At 41.4% G+C, this 16,288-nt stretch overlaps 1 protein-coding gene across 1 annotated transcript in view; it reads right to left on the bottom strand.

The window, feature by feature from the left end:
- Positions 1 to 16,288, bottom strand: part of ARHGAP26 (Rho GTPase activating protein 26) — a 692,304-nt gene that overhangs the window by 170,055 nt on the left and 505,961 nt on the right. Inside the window, exon 17 of the mRNA XM_006873269.1 lies at positions 6,635 to 6,794. Coding sequence (XP_006873331.1) covers positions 6,635 to 6,794 — 160 coding nt within the window. The remainder of the gene's footprint in view (positions 1 to 6,634; positions 6,795 to 16,288) is intronic.

Below are 16,288 nucleotides of genomic sequence, written 5' to 3'. Positions count from 1 at the left end.
TAAAGTTTAGACAGAAAACTAGTCACTTCTTTGTGTGTGTGTGTGTGTGTGTGTGTGTGTATGTATGTTTCCAAAAATAAAATAAAATACAAACAAGTCTATGGGAATGCTCATGAGCTATTGTTAACTGTTGTTGTTACGTGCCATTGAGTCAGTTCTGACAGGTTTCCAAGGAGGCTGGTGAGTCTGAGTTGCCAACCTTGCAGTTCAAACTGACCTGTGGTCCAGTGCTTATCCTACAGTGCCACACTAGGACTCCTAAGATACTGATAGTGTGGATTTTAAAGAGCAATTTTCAGAGAACACAGAAATGTTCTGGATTTGATGAAGACAGGTAATTTCCATTAGCAGAAAGTAATTCAGCCCAAGGGTTGTCTCCGGAATACAAGGGACCACCAGCACATGGCCTTGGATGCTTAGGATGCTGTGAAGTGAAAGCCAGGGTTTCCTGATGAGGCTGAGGCAGCATCTGCTTGCTTTACAGCAAGCTACACCTGAAGCAACATTTAAAAAGAAATCAAGCTGCCTTATTCTAAATGTTTCAACAGGAAGGTAAGCCTGGTCAACATTAAGGCTATATTCTTGCCTATAATTGTGAGCTATCAAGGACACCTCAGATTAAACCCCTCATGCTGGACACACATACTTCAGTATGGCCTTCCTCCTCCCTCGAACATGATCACTCGCGGCCTTCGCTGGCTCCCACAGGAACATAAATCTTACTTTGATTCATCCCACCCTCTGGCATTGATTAATGAAGGTAATATCATGAAGCATGATAATAATTCTTTTTACATGCACATCATCAAATAAACATCAGTGAGGAACATAATTCATAATCCCCAAGCCAACTAAAATTTTTTACCATACATTCACAGGCCTGGTCAAGCAGTTCATATTTAATTTCTGTTACTAAATTTATGCCTAAGGTCGGGGGTTGGGGGTGCTTCTTGTTTACATTAAGTTTCAATATTATTAGTGGTAGCATCATATATTTCTTTCTGTCATGCTACTTTGGAATACGTTTCCAGGCTTTGAATGCCCAAGTACACTTAAAGCAATTAAATTATATAGTTCAAAAATCATTACACACTGCCTGCTAAACATTCAAGTATACAAAACATAACCAAACTGCTTATTTTTTAGAGATCCGTCTCAATGTTTAAAATTTTATTTAATCTTAAGAAAAGATTAAGTTATTTAAAAAGTGCTACATAAAGGATCTTACATGTAGTAAGGTTTAATAAATGTTAACTATTACTTTTCTCATGAAGCTGTAGTGGTATAGTAGGTTAAGCACTGGGCTGTTAACCACAAGGTCAGCAGTTTGAAATCACCAGATGCTCTGTGGGACCAACATGAACCTGTCTGCTCCCAGAAAGACTTAAGAGTCTCTGAAAGCCTAGACAGGGTTACTAGGAGTTGGAAGCATTCAATGACAGCGGGCTTAGTTTGGTTTTATTGGGGGCAATGTGACATCTGGAGATGGACTCAGATTTGGGATTGTTTCCCGAGAATTCTGTTGAGATTGATGAACCACTACCACTGAGTCAATTCTGACTTATGGATAGGACAGAGTAGAATTGTTTCCTAGGGTTTCTCAGGCTATAAATCTTGAGGTGAGCAGGCAGGCAGTCTCATCTTTCTCCTGTGGAGCAGCTGGTGGGTTCAAACTGCGAACGATGCAGTTAGCAAACCTACACTTCAACCCACTATGCCACCAGAGATCCGTAATAAAAATCGTTGTTGTTGTTAAGTGCTGTCAAGTCGGTGGGTTTGAACTGCTAACCTTGTGGTTCACAGTCCAGTGCTGATCTTACAGCATGACACCAGCAGTTCACTAATAAAAATAATGTTAATATTTAGTGAACCTTACTACATTGGGTTAGTCCTTTATATAAATAGCCTCTGTCAATTCTCACTGCAAACCAACTGAAGGAATGCAGTAGACTGGCTAGTTGGCCATCACACTTGCTCTCCTTACCTCTGGACACAGTGGTTGTTTTTCCTCATCTTCTTGCAGTTACATGTGGCCATGGGAGTGAGGTCTGACCAATCAAATAGGAGGAAATATAAAGAAGCTTCTTCAAGGCTGGGTTCACATATATTTAACCTATTGTCCACGCTCCTTCACTTCCCTTTTCTGCAGACCAGAAGGCAGAGCTACAAATTGTAAGGGGCCTACTATACTGCTGAAATACCACATTGAAGGTCTCCCTCAAAATACCCACATTGAACTTAGACACTATGTGAACAAAAAATAAACCTGTCGCCCCAAGTCACTGATATTTTGGGGTTGGCTGTTACAGCAGTTAGACTGTATGAAAAGCACTATCATGAGTACAGAGAAATCAAGTAATCTGCTCATGGTCACACAGCTTATGTATGTGTTAAGTGCCGTGGAGTCGGTTCTGACCCATAGTGACCCTGTATACGGTTTCCAAGGAGTGGCTGGTAAGTTTGAGCCACCAACATCATGGTTCAAGTGATTTTGCAGTCCAGTGCATTAACCCACAGTGCCACACAGGACTACACACACACACACACACACACACACAGAGAGAGAGAGAGAGAGAGAGAGCTTAGTAAGTGATAAAGCCTAGACTTTAGTCCATGTTATTAACTGCTAGTCTATTCCTTTTCCACACATTTGCATTTTTCATAGCGACTGTAAAATTGCTCCTATACCTGGTTCTCTACATTTTGGGGAGGTGAGTGGGTTTAGGTCCAAGGCTGGGAATAGAGGAAAGGTAGTTTTCCTCAAATAAATCACTTGACTTCTTTTCTATTACCCATGTAGGAGGAAGACTGTGCTGCAAAAGCAACTTTGCAGGATATCCCTATTACCTTTTGAGAGATTATTCAGAGGTTCGTTGTTGTTGTTATGTGCTGTCAAATCAATTCTGACCCATAGTGAACCTATATAGGGTTTCTGAGGAGCGGCTGTTGATGTTGAACCACTGACCCTGTGATTAAAACTGACTTTTCAGCCCAGTGCATCAGCCCACAGTGCCATAACAAACTACTTCAAAATCTCATCGCTTCAAATATTGTGCCATTGAGTCAATTCTGATTTACAGTGACCCTGTACGAGGTTTATGAAGACTGAGCAGTAAGTTTGAACTGCTGACCTTGCAATGAGCGGGGCAGTGCATATCCTACAGCACCAATATCAAGCATTTATTATCTTGCACAGTTTGGGTCAGTCAGGTATCAGGAGTGCCTAAGTTGATGGCTCCGGCTCAGGGTCTCTGGTGAGGTTGCAATGAAGACTGGCCGAACTGCAGGCATCTGAAGGCTTGATTAGAGGTGGAGGATCCACTTCCATGGGGACTCATTCCATGGCTGGTAAGTTGGTTTGGTTGTTGGGAAGAGGCCTCAGTTCCTTCCCACTGGGCTGTGTGACTGACTGTCCTTACAACATGGGGCCTTGGTTTATGAATAGCAAGGGATTTCAGGAACTAAGGCAAACACTGTAAGGTCTTTGATGACTCATCTTAGAAGTCACATACCTTTTCTTCTATAAATCTTAATGATTTCATAACTACAAATGACCAAACCAACTGTCATTGAGTAGATTCTGAGTCATGGAGACTTCAATGGGTATGATCCTTGTGAAGTAGATTCCAGGCCTTTCTTCTCCAACATGATCTCAAATCACCAACCTTCTAGTTAGCAGCTGAGTGTTTTGTGCCACCCTGAGAGTTCTGTTGATCAGTCCTATCCAGTGTGGGAGAGGACTATACAAGGAGTGAATCACAAGTGGGGAGAATCACCAGCAATCGTTTTGGAAGCTAGCTACTCTCCGGGGCCAATTCATTCTTGCAACACAAATTTGAGGGCCTACTGAGGCACTAGAGACAAAGTGGTGGGCAAAACAGACAAAATACCTTGCTTTTATTAAGCAACCGTTCTAGAAGAGGGCAGATAAGGCCATCATCAATTTAGTAGATAAATTATATAGTGTGTTAGAAAGTGCTTTGGAGAGAGATGAAGAAGAGTAAAGGGGAGGGGAGCACTGAAGATGGGAGCTGGTCATGATTTTAACAGAATGGTTTAGGTAGGCCTTAAGGAGACATGAAGCACGCCATGGGGGTTAATGGATGCAGCATGTTCCAGGAAGTGGGAGAAGCAGGCATGTCATGGGAAGGAAGAGGAATGCAGTCAAGGTGGCTGTAGGAAGGAAACAAAGGGAGAGACATAGGATATGAAACCAGGTAAGTACCAGTGAGGAGAGCAAAGATAGTGTTATGATTTTACAGGCTCTTTGTAAGGCCTTTTTTACTCAAAGAGACATGGGAAGGCACTGGGTAGGTCTTAGCAGGCGAATGATATAATCTAACTTAACATTTTAAGTTTCACTTTGGTGGGTGATATCAGAATCAACAGGCCCACGGTGGAAGCAGGCAAACAAATTAGGAGGCTTCTACAAAAATCCAGACAGAAGATAGCGGTGCCTTACATTAGGGGGCTTTCAGTGAAAGCAGTGAGAAGTCAGATTCTAGACTTATTTGGCAGGTTCTCTAGCATGGGGAGCACGGTGGTTCTACAGGTGCACAGGTGGATGGGTGGAGCCCACCAGCTGTTCTGCGAGAGAAGGACGAGCCTTTCTGTTCCTGCAAAGATTGGCAGCCTTGGAAACCCTATACAGGGTCCCTACGAGTCAGAATTAACTCCAGAGCATGAAACACAACTAGCATGATTAATTTCCCACTCCAGGTCACTGTTTAGGAGGAGCAGCTTTTTGTTTTTAAATAAGATCCCAGAACCGTGGCTGTCAAACTGTGCTCTTCTTGGGAATGCTTCTGGTTCTAACAAGCTCAAGAGGGGTTGCTACTAGGAGCAATGAGATAGGGCACAAGGGTGAAACATCACACCATCTATCTAATCCCAGTTTTATAGGGCAGTTCTGTGTTGACACAAGTTCATAACGTGGGGGGAGGGGCAGAGATTTTTCTTAATCAAGACCAGAAATCACAATGTCCTAAAAAACAACATAAACCATCTATGTGGCCATTCATACAAATCACACAAACAAACACAAATGAGAGTTATGTACAATGATCATTTATAAAGTATAAAATCAAATGCAAATTAAGGATTAGGAAAAAGTATTTGCAACACAAACAACAAAAGTTTAATATTCCTTATATTAAAAGGTCCTTTACAACTTCTCTGATCACAATCACGATAAAAGAAGATCCTGGACAGAGAGGAAATCATAATTGGTCTGATAGGGACTGGTTGTTGTTGTTGTTGTTGTTGTTAGGTGCCTTTGAGTTGGTTCCAACCCATAGCGAGCCTGCACTGGTTTCCAAAGAGCAGCTGGTGAGCTTGGACTGTTCACCTTATGGTTCAACCCAACTTTGCAGTCCAGCGCATACGCCACAGTGCCACACCAGGACTCCAATAGGGACTGGGGGAACCCCTGAAACTATACTCTTTGTTGTTGGTAAGTACCATGGAGTCGGTTCCAACTCATAGTGACCCTGCACAGGGTTTCTGAGGCTGCAAATCTTTATGGGAGCAGAAAGCCTCATCTTTCTCCTGAGGAACAGCTGGTAGTTTCGAACTACCGACCTTAAGGTTAGCAGCTTGATTCATAACCACTACGCAACAGAGCACACCCTTAAAATATGGAACCTAATCCACTCTAGGGGTCAACTTTCAGCTAAATGATGTGTTGTTAAGTGCTGTTGAGTCAGTTTTGACTCATAGAGACCCTTGTATAGGGTTTCAGAGCAGCATCTGGTGGACTTGAGCCACTGACCTTGTGGTTAGCAGTCCAGTGCTTATCCTGCAGCACTACACCAGGATTCCAACAATAATGAACAATTATGAGAAACATAGTCCTCAGAACAATCAGCCACAGGACAGCAAAAGGAGCAACATCAACTCCCAAACACACCTCAAGTGGCAGAAGCCACAGGAAAGAGGGCCCAGTGGAAACAGCCATCCAGGGAGGAAGTGGGAGAGTGCGGTTACATCGAGGGGATTGTAACTAATGCTATGAACAAAACGTGTGTAAACTGTTAAATGGAAAACTAATTTGTTCTGTAAACCTGCAGCCAAGCCACAATGAATGAATAAAAGTAAAATAAATCACATAGAGCAAACCCGATTGGTTGTTCAATTTCCTATTGGTCTCATTAGTCAATCTGAGATACCAGGGAGTCATCTGCTTTGTGACACTGGAAATGCCCATGGGCATTGTGAGAATTTACCAGTGTCATACAACAGTTGGGAGTAATATTTCATAAAATCAATAGAGCAAAAGAATCCCTATATAAACAAAGAAGAGATGCCAAAAATAAAAAAAAAACCTCTAATCAATTCAAAAAACAGTGAAGTAGAAAAATGGGTGGAGATTTTCAAAATGAGGCTCACAATGAACCTCCCTTCACTGGGTTACGGTGAGAATAAGTAACAACTTAGACAAAGTGCTCAGTAAAGGGACCTTGGCTACCACCATTATTAGGACTGTCGTCACCATTATCACCAGCAGCAGCAAATTCATCATCACAACAGTTTCCGAGTCATTAATGATGCACAATTAAGTCAACCCTGAATGCCAATTCCAAAGCAGATGCCTCCACAGAAAATTCTTCTCCGGGAGCCAATAATGATATATTACCTTTTCATGATTTTCGATTAGGATCTCGATAACAATGTTCTGGAATTTGATATCCATGATGGCTGCCACTGTTTCTTCCTGAGGCCGCAGCAAGGTGGGCCCAAACACCACACCAAGGTTTGCCACCGTCATCAAATTCTGCTTGTGGTTATTAGCAACACTGGGAGGAAGGAAAAGAAAGGGGACACATGAGCGAAACAGTACAATGGACGCTGACTTCTCTGCTCCCTTACTGCTTCCAGACACCTCATCCTGAAGAAGTCAGCACTCAGACCATCTTGTTGTAGTTGTAGTTAAGTGCCGTCAGGTCGGTACCGACCAATAGTGACCAAGTGTAGGGTTTCCAAGGGGCAGCTGGTGAGCTTGAACCACCGACCTTGTGATTCACATCGACTTTGCAGTCCAGTGTATTAATCCACTGTGCCACACCAGGACTCCCAGACCATCTTAGGATGCTCAAAAGTCAAACTTTACTCATACCCAAGTTTCTGAAACCACCTGTGTTCGGGCAGTTTTGTTTCAGGAGACGGCCTTCTTTATCTTTCCATTTTACCTAAAACAACCAATCTTCGAACCAAAGCAACCGCCTCTCCCAATCAGCAAGTACAGGTAACTGCTAATCCCTCTTAGTTATAAGTCCTGCATTTGGTTGTTGCTTACACTGCTGGAATCATGAACATTTCCTCTAGTCCAAATATAAAACCTCATGGCAGCTTGGGTCCATTTGCAAACACAGGCACAAGATAGACTTAATTTTTTAAATAGGTAGACAGGAACATTTAAAACCAAGTCAGGAAATTCAGCATTTTAAACTCTAAGTATTAAAGCCCCATCACATTAAACACGTGGCTCACACTGAGCGAATCATGTGGCATAAACAGAGATAAAAATGCACTCATAAATATCCACATGGATGGCTGTGTTTATATTGTCACTTACACTTAAAGTCTACGGAAAAGCAACACCAGCAGCAGCAGTAAGCTGGGTCTGAGCAATTTTCTAAATACATATATGTATATTTCAGGATAAACAAATAGTCAAAACATGTATCTGAACCCTAAGCCCAGGTCACAGTGACCTAGCGATAAAACTCTATTGTTCACCTGTTGGTTCCCCATATAAAATATACACATTATCTATAGACAACAAGAACAAACTGCAACTTAAGGTTTTTCAGTATTCTTAAGAAAATTTCCCAAATTACCTGTTATAAGAAGGAAGCGATTCATTACTAACATGAAGGTGCAGGGAGATCAGGAACAGAAAGGCAGTTTGCACATCCTGAACACTTAAATGTGCTCATGAGGAATCTGTACCTGGACCAAGAAGCAGTTGTTCGAACAGAACATGGGAACAATGAATAGTTTAAAATTAAGAAAGGTGTGTGACAGGGTTGTATTCTTTCACTATACTTAATTTAACCTGTATGCTGAGCAAATAATCAGAGAAGCTGGGTTATATGAAGAAAAGCATGGCATCAGGATTAGAAGAAGACTCATTAACAGCCTGTAATATACAGATGATACAACTTTGCTTACTGAAAGTGAAGAGGACTTAAAATATTTACTGATGAAGGTCAAAGACCATGGCCTTCATTATGGATTGCACCTCAATGTAAAGAAAACAAAAATCCTCACCACTGGGCCAATAAACAACACTCTTATCAACGGAGAAAAGATTGAAGTTGTCAAAAACTTCATTCTTCTTAGATCACCTATCAACACTCACGGAAGCAGCAGTCAAGAAATCAAACGACGTATTGCATTAGACAAATCTGCTGCACAAGACCTTTTTAAAGTGTTGAAGAGCAAGGATGTCAGCTTGAGGACTAAGGTGTACCTGACCCAAGCCATGGTATTTTCAATAACTTCATATGCATGCAAAAGCTGGACAGTGAATAAGGAAGAACACAGATGAATTAATGCTTTTGAGTTATGGTGTTAGAGGAGAATATTCAAAGTGCCATGGGCTGCCAAAAGAACCAACAGATCTGTGTTGGGAGAAGTGTAGCCAGGGTTCTCTTTGGAGGCTTCGTCTCTCATACTTTGGACATGTCAGGAGGGACCAGTCACTGGATAAGGATACATGTTTGGTAAGGTGGAGGCCAGAGAAAAAGAGGAAGATCCCAGTGAGATGGATTGGCAAAGTGGCAGCATCAATGGGCTCAAGCATGGCGACAATTGTGAGGTTGACCCAGGACTAGGCAGTGTTTTGTTCTGTTGTGCATAGGGTTGCTATGAGTCAGTACCGACTCGATGGAACCTAACAACAACAACAACAACATCTCCCTAGCATTTAGGGCTATTTATACTGGGTATTTGATTTCACATGATTCTATTAATGCCGTCACTGTTTCCTTTTCATGCCTCTATTCTGTAGAAAGGAGTCCTGGTGTGGCCCTGCGGGTTAATGCGCTGAACTGCAATGCCAACTTGAACTGCAAGGTTGGCTGTTCAAGCTTACCAGCCGCTTTCTCAGAAACCCTGTACAGGGTCACTATGGGTCGGAACTGAGTTAATGGCACTTAACAACAACTATTCTGTAGAAGGAAAAGAAGCTCTACCACCTTAAATGCTGAAATACTTTAGTGAAAGATGACATCAACCAATTTTATCATCACATGCATCATTTTGTACAATCTTCTACAGCAAAGAGTTTAATTTGATTTAAAAAACAAAACAAAAAAAAAACCTTTCCTCTTCTAGAAGGAGCAGGGTGTGGTCAGGCTAATGAAACTTTAACTGTGGTCTTGCCCAGTTAAGAAGAGGATTTACTTTTGACTGCTAAGCAACACCGAAAGCAATGGGAGTGACCACCAATCTCCTGGTTTGCTTAAATATTTTTAAAACACTTTCTTTTGTTGTTGCTATGCGTTATAGAGACAGTTCTGACTCATAGTGACCCTGTATAGGGTTTCCAAGGCATGGCTGGTAGGTTTGAACTGATGACCTTGCAATTTGCTGTTCAGTGCTTATCCTGTAGCGCCACACCAGGACTCCAAACACTTCCTTAGGTCTATCAAAATTGAAACTATAACATTGTGTTTAGAGTTTTCCACTCTTCCCAGAACTGCATGGTGTTTCCACTCTGAAAGAGTTACTGCAGAATGTCAACTGCTATCTTACCACCAGGAAGGCCTTTGGTTTTGGTTTTGTGTTTCAGTCAATCAGAAGTATGCAGATTTTCACACTGCTTTTAACATCACTGCAGTCAACATCATCAGCTCCAGGGACTAAGCTGTTTTACCTGGTACCACAATGTGAACAGTGCCTGGAATAGAAGCAGCATCATGGATGCTCATTGAGGTGTTAAGAGTTAATGGAGCTTCTGTATAGACATAAAACAATTCTTCTCAACCCAGCTACTTCTCATAAATCTCAAATTATTATTGATTTTTGGGGGGCGGGGGAAGGGGTATGGTGTCTCAGGATCACAATCTCCCTTTTCAGTGTCTGGAGCTGTGTTCTGGATTCTTCCATTTAATTAATGAGTGTTAATTACTCTGATTTGCAAGCCCCAATACCTGAAGGCACTTGGAAAAAGGTACAGTAATTCTGGATAAGCAACTCTGAAAATAAATAGGCTTGAGGCTACCTAACATAATTCATTTCCCTTTTAATGATCTGTTTTATTTTAGAACTTAAAAAACATATTGCTCTAACTCCTATGAAACTTTTGGAAGGAGAAAAGCTGCTCCTTTCATTACTAACTACCATTATCTTTTGGCACACTGGAGTAATAAATTGATCTGTCACTTGATTATTACGGCTCACAACTTGGTCTGGCTTTGTTCATTACTTCAGAATGAATTATTAATGGCTTGAGATCTCTATGTATACCAGAGAGAAAGTACTAGACTTCAGTCTCTGCTGGCACCAGACATCCATTATAGCTTGACGAATTTACAGATGTGTGGGAGGCAGACTGGCAGAGCACTGGGAGGCCTGGTGAAGCCAGGGGCCACAAGACTCATTCATTAGTGAGGTCTATAAAACACCCAGTGCCTGCTTTCTGTTGTGGTAATCGAGTTGCTTGAGGTCTTCCTCATACAATCTAGGATATCATGTTGAGTCTTGACTTAATACCCATATACAGAAGTTTCCTGTGTATAGTGCATCCCACTGAAGGAGTTTTGACAGGGCCTTTCAGACCTCTGTACCCACAAGAACGACGCTGAGGTCCCTTCAAAAAGAACTGCCCATTCTACAGGATTCTTAGAGGGGAACAGAGAAACAAGTCCACATGTGACTTTACCTTGGGAGAGACACACAGTGCATTCTGTGGCCCTTACCACATATTCATCCACATCAGCTGGAGACAGTGCATCTCCTGAGGGGCATGCCTTCAGGAGTGTTGCCTGGGGATTTACAACCCATATTCCCTGCAGTTCCTTCATGAGATGCAATTAATAAGGTAAGAGTATGTTACAAAGAGGATGACCTTAGCAGAGGGTCTCTCTTGCTCCCTGTGTCTAGAGAAACTGTATGGAGACTCTGGGCTAGCCTTGTACCCCTTTGAGAGGCAGAGGAGGTAAATGACTTCAAGGTGAGGATGGTGTGGCAGCAGCAGTGGTCGGAGTACTTGAGGGGTGCAGACAACCCACTAATCAATGAATCCACAATTTCACAATTCACTAAAATGTCATGACTTACAATGTTAAAACACTGATCTAGCACTATACTGACTCCTGGTGTGGTGATGCAGGATCAGCACTGGACTCTAAACCATAGGCCGGCAGTTCAAGACTACCAACCACTCCTCAGAAACCCTGTACAGGGAAGCTAACATGGCACTTAACAGTCAAAAACACAATATAGAAGGAGCCCTGGTGGTGTACTGGGTTATGTGTTGGGTCAACAGTTCAAATACATCAGCTGTTCAGAAGGAGAACGATGAGGCTTTCTGCTCCCATAAAGATTTACAGCTTTGCAAACCCTACACTGGGTAGCTATGAGTCAGAACTGATTTGATAGCACAGAGTAGCAGCAATACTATATAGCACAAGTATTCCAATTTGCAAACTTGGAGAATTTGGCTAAGGAAGATAGTCTGCATAGTGGTTGCAGTCAGACAGACCTTACCAGCTGGGGTACAGTGGAGAAGTCACTTGGTCTTTCTGAACCTGTTTCATCATCCGCTAAATAATACATACCCCATCAAGCTGGAACGCTATAAATGAGAGGATAAAAGTAAATTTCTTGGGGGCTTCTGGTTTGCCACGGTGGCCAGATGGCACGGACAGCAAGGGACCCTATCTTCTGATCACATTAATAATAATTACAATAAAACAAGAATAATAATGCCCAACAAGAAACAATTAACATTATTGAAACACATCCAAAAGCAGAAGAGACCAGCAGATGCAAATGAGCTGGAGACAGACAAAAGCTTTATAGAGGAGGAGAAGCGGGTTCTGGATATGCCTGAGAGGGAATTCAGAAGAATGATATGGAAACAAATTCAAATACTCCGAAAAGGAATCGAGGAAAATAAGGAAGAAGTAAGGAAAGTACTGCTGGAACAATCTAATAGGATTGACACAGCATTGGAAACAATTCAAAACCTGCAAAAAGATATCCAGGTGATCAATAATAAAATATAAGAAATAGACAATAGCCTGAAAGGGGAAAGGAGCAGACTAGAAGAGATGGAAGCCAGAACTAGCGAGCTGGAAGACAAATCTCTCAATACTGCCAAGACAGAACAGCAAACAGCTAAAAGGATAAAACAATCTGAAGACACTCTAAGATTCATGCTGGATAACATGAAGCGGAACAATGTAAGAATTATTGGTGTCCCGGAACAAGAGGACTCAAAGAAGTCCACAGAGGAAATAGTTGAAGAGCTTCTGAAAGAAAACATCCCTAACATCCTGAAAGACGAGAAGATAAACATTCAAGAAGCCCAGCGTACCCCAAGAAGGTTAGATCGCAAAAGAAAGTCTCTAAGACATATAATATAATGTAATATAATATAATAATCAAGCTCTTCCAAACCAAAGACAAGGAGAGAATACTAAAAGCAGCCAGGGAGAAGAGAAACATAACCTATAAAGGCAACCAAATTAGATTAAGTGCTGACTATTCAGAATAAACAATGCAGGCAAGAAGGCAATGGGGAGACATATACAAAATCCTGCAAGAAAAAAACTGTCAACCAAGAATCGTCTATCCAGCAAAACTATCAATCAAATACGATGGTGCGATCAAAACATTCCAGGGTAAACAGAATCTGAGGGAATTTATCAAAACCAACCAAGCACTTCAAAACATCCTAAAGGGAGCTCTGTGGACAGAGAACCAACAAGAACAGACGACAAATAGAGATTGACAAGTATGGCAACCCCACCTGGAACACAGCCAACAGAAAACAGAGACCAGAACGGAACGAGACTACAACAACAAACTCAAGAGAGCCCAGAAATCAACTGAAGGACATAAACATATCAATGTCAAGGAAGGGACAAACGCAACAACAGAAACCCAGGTAGTAGAGATACCAGGTAACTCACAGCTTTCAATGGAGTATCCTAAATGCAGAGAAAAGCTAGTAGACTACAAGGTAACCCCAGAGAAAGTTAACACCCCACAACATATCATGAAAACGAATTCCCAAACAGAACAAATGAACAAAGAAACTAGGAAGAAACCGACCAGAATCAACTCTGAAAACACAAACCCAATACAAGAAGGAAAGCAGAACCAAAGAACAAACAACAACACCAAAAAAGTAACATGACAGCAATCAACACATACTTATCGGTAATTACATTGAACATCAATGGATTGAATGCACCAGTGAAGAGACAAAGAGTGGCAGAATGGATAAAAAAACAAGATCCATCAATATGCTGCTTGCAAGAGACACATCTTACACACAAGTACAAAAATAGACTGAGAGTCAAAGGATGGAAAAAAATTTACCAAGCCAACTCCAGCAATAAACAAGCATGAGTGGCTATACTAATCTCCGACAAAGCAGACTTTAAGGTAAAAACCAGCATAAGAGACAAAGAAGGATACTATCTCATGATCAAAGGGACAATTGAGCAAGATGACATAACCATACTAAATATATACGCTCTCAACGAAAGAGCACCAAGATACATGAAGCAAACCTTAATGGAATTGAAGAAATAGATAAATCCACAATTATAGTAGGAGATTTCAACACACCACTCTCAAAAAGGGATAGAACAACCAGAAAGAAACTTGACAATGCCATAGAGGAACTTAACAACACAATCAACCAGCTTGATCTCATAGACATATACAGAGTATTTTATCCAACAACGGCACAATACACATTCTTCTCCAGTGCGCATAGAACATTTTCCAGAATTGACCATGTGTTAGGCCACAAAGCAAGCCTCCATAAATTCACAAGCATCAAAATAGTACAGAGCATCTTCTCAGACCACAACAACGCTATAAAACTAGAAATCAACAACAAGAAGGCCAAAGCAATGAAGTCGAATACATGGAAACTGAACAACACCCTGCTAAAAAGTGACTGGGTAAAAGAAGAAATTAAACATGAACTCACGAAGTTCCTAGAAACAAACAAAAATGAAAACACAACATACCAAAATCTTTGGGACACAGAGAAAGCAGTCCTGAGAGGTCAATTTATTGCGATAAATGCACACATTCAAAAAGAGGAAAGAGATAAAATCAACACGTTAACACAGCACCTTCAACAAATAGTAGCAGACCAGCAGAGGGAACCTACAGTCACCAAAAGAAGGCAAAAAGATCAGAGCAGAAATAAATGAGATGGAAAACTGAAAAACTATAGAAAGAATCAACAGGACAAGAAGCCGGTTCTTTGAAAGGATTAATAAAATTGACAAACCATTGGCAAAACTAACTAAAGAAAAGAGGGAGAGGAAGCAAATAAATAGTATTAGAAACCACATAGGTGAAGTCACAACAGAACCAAACGAAATCAAAAAGATAATAACAGAATACTACAAAGAGCTGTACTCCAACAAATTTGAAAATTTGTATCAGATGGATACATTTCTAGAAAAACACGACCTACCTAAACTTACTCAGACTGAAGTAGAAAATCTGAACAAACCCATAAAAGGAAATTTCTTGGTATAAAATAATGCCTTCATAAATAACAGCTGTAAATGCTGTAAGGAGCCAGGGTGGTGTTTAGCTACAAAATGAAAGGTTGGTAGCCCAAACCCACTCAGCAGTTCCACGGGAGAAGGTTAGCAATCTACTTCTGTAAAGACTGTTGTTGTTGATGATGTTGTTAAATGCCACTGAGTCAGTTCTGACTTATAGCAACCCTGTACAGGTTTCCCAAGGAGCAGCTGATGGGTTTGAACAGCAACTTTGTGGTTAGCAGTTCAGTGTTTATCCTACAGTGCCACCCAAAGACCCAGGAAACCCTATGTGGCAGTTCTACTCATGGGTCACCATGAGTCTGAATATATTCAGCCATACCTAACAACAGTTATATTTGTGGTGGTAAAAGGAAGTAAAAGGAGGGACTGAAGTCGTCAAGGACTTCATTCTTCTTGGATCAACTATCAACACTCATGAAGCAGCAGTCAAGAAATCAAAAGACGTATTGCATTAGGCAAATCTGCTGCACAAGACCTTTTTAAAGGGTTGAAGAGCAAAGATGTCAGCTTGAAGACCGTGTGCCTGACCCAAGCCATGGTATTTTCAATAATGTCATATGCATGCGAAAGCTGGACAGTGAATAAGGAAGACCATAGAAGAATTGATGCTTTTGAGTTATGGTGTTGGAGGAGGATATTGAAAGTGCCATGGGCTGCCAAAAGAACCAATAGATCTGTGTTGGAAGAAGTATAGCCAGAGTGCTCCTTGGAGGCCAGGATGGCCAAACTTTGTCCCTCATACTTCAGACATATTTCCAGGAGGGATCAGTCACTGGAGAAGGATATCATGTTTGGTAAGGTGGAGGGTCAGAGAAAAAGAGGAAGACCCTCCCAACGAGATGGACTGGTACAGTGGCAGCATCAATGGGCTCAAGCGTGACAATAATAGTGAGGTTGGCTCAGAATCCGGCAGTGTTTCGTTCTGCTGTGCATAAGGTTGCTATGAGTTGGTACCAATTCTATGGCACCTAACACAACAGGAACAACAAAAGAAGGGATACTGGTAGTATTAGCAGCAAATGCCAGTTTAAAGTCACACTGCTCATGAGTGGTTCACCTGGTATCCTCTATTCTGGAATCTACAGTGGTCTGCTTCTGCCTGGGGTAAGGAGCCCTACCTCCTCCAACATACTTAAAGGATTTCCATTATCCTAACTATGAGTCCTGGAGTGGCACTGTGGGTTAATGTGCTGGACTGCAAAGTCATTTGAATCCCAAGATCAGCGATTCAAAGTCAGTCACCAGTTGCTCCTTGGAAACTTTATACAGGGTTGCTATGCGTCGGAACCAACTCAATGGCACTTAACAAGAACAAAACCTAACTGCATGTCTTTTAATTCTTCTTCTACTACTCTTTTTTAAATTATGAAATAGTTCAAACTACAATTAAAAAAAAATAATATTAGTTATTTCCATCACTTCGCTATCAGCATCTGTGGTAAACAGTCTGGAAGCCTCACAGCTATAGCACAGCTAATGAACTCATTCTGCCTCAGGATGCCAACTTCCTCATG

The sequence above is a fragment of the Chrysochloris asiatica genome, unplaced genomic scaffold (assembly GCF_000296735.1).
Source record: "Chrysochloris asiatica unplaced genomic scaffold, ChrAsi1.0 scaffold00232, whole genome shotgun sequence".
Classification (NCBI taxonomy): Eukaryota; Metazoa; Chordata; class Mammalia; order Afrosoricida; family Chrysochloridae; genus Chrysochloris; species Chrysochloris asiatica.
Note: the sequence above shows the minus strand (reverse complement) of the source record. Positions and strands in the feature narration are given on the sequence as shown.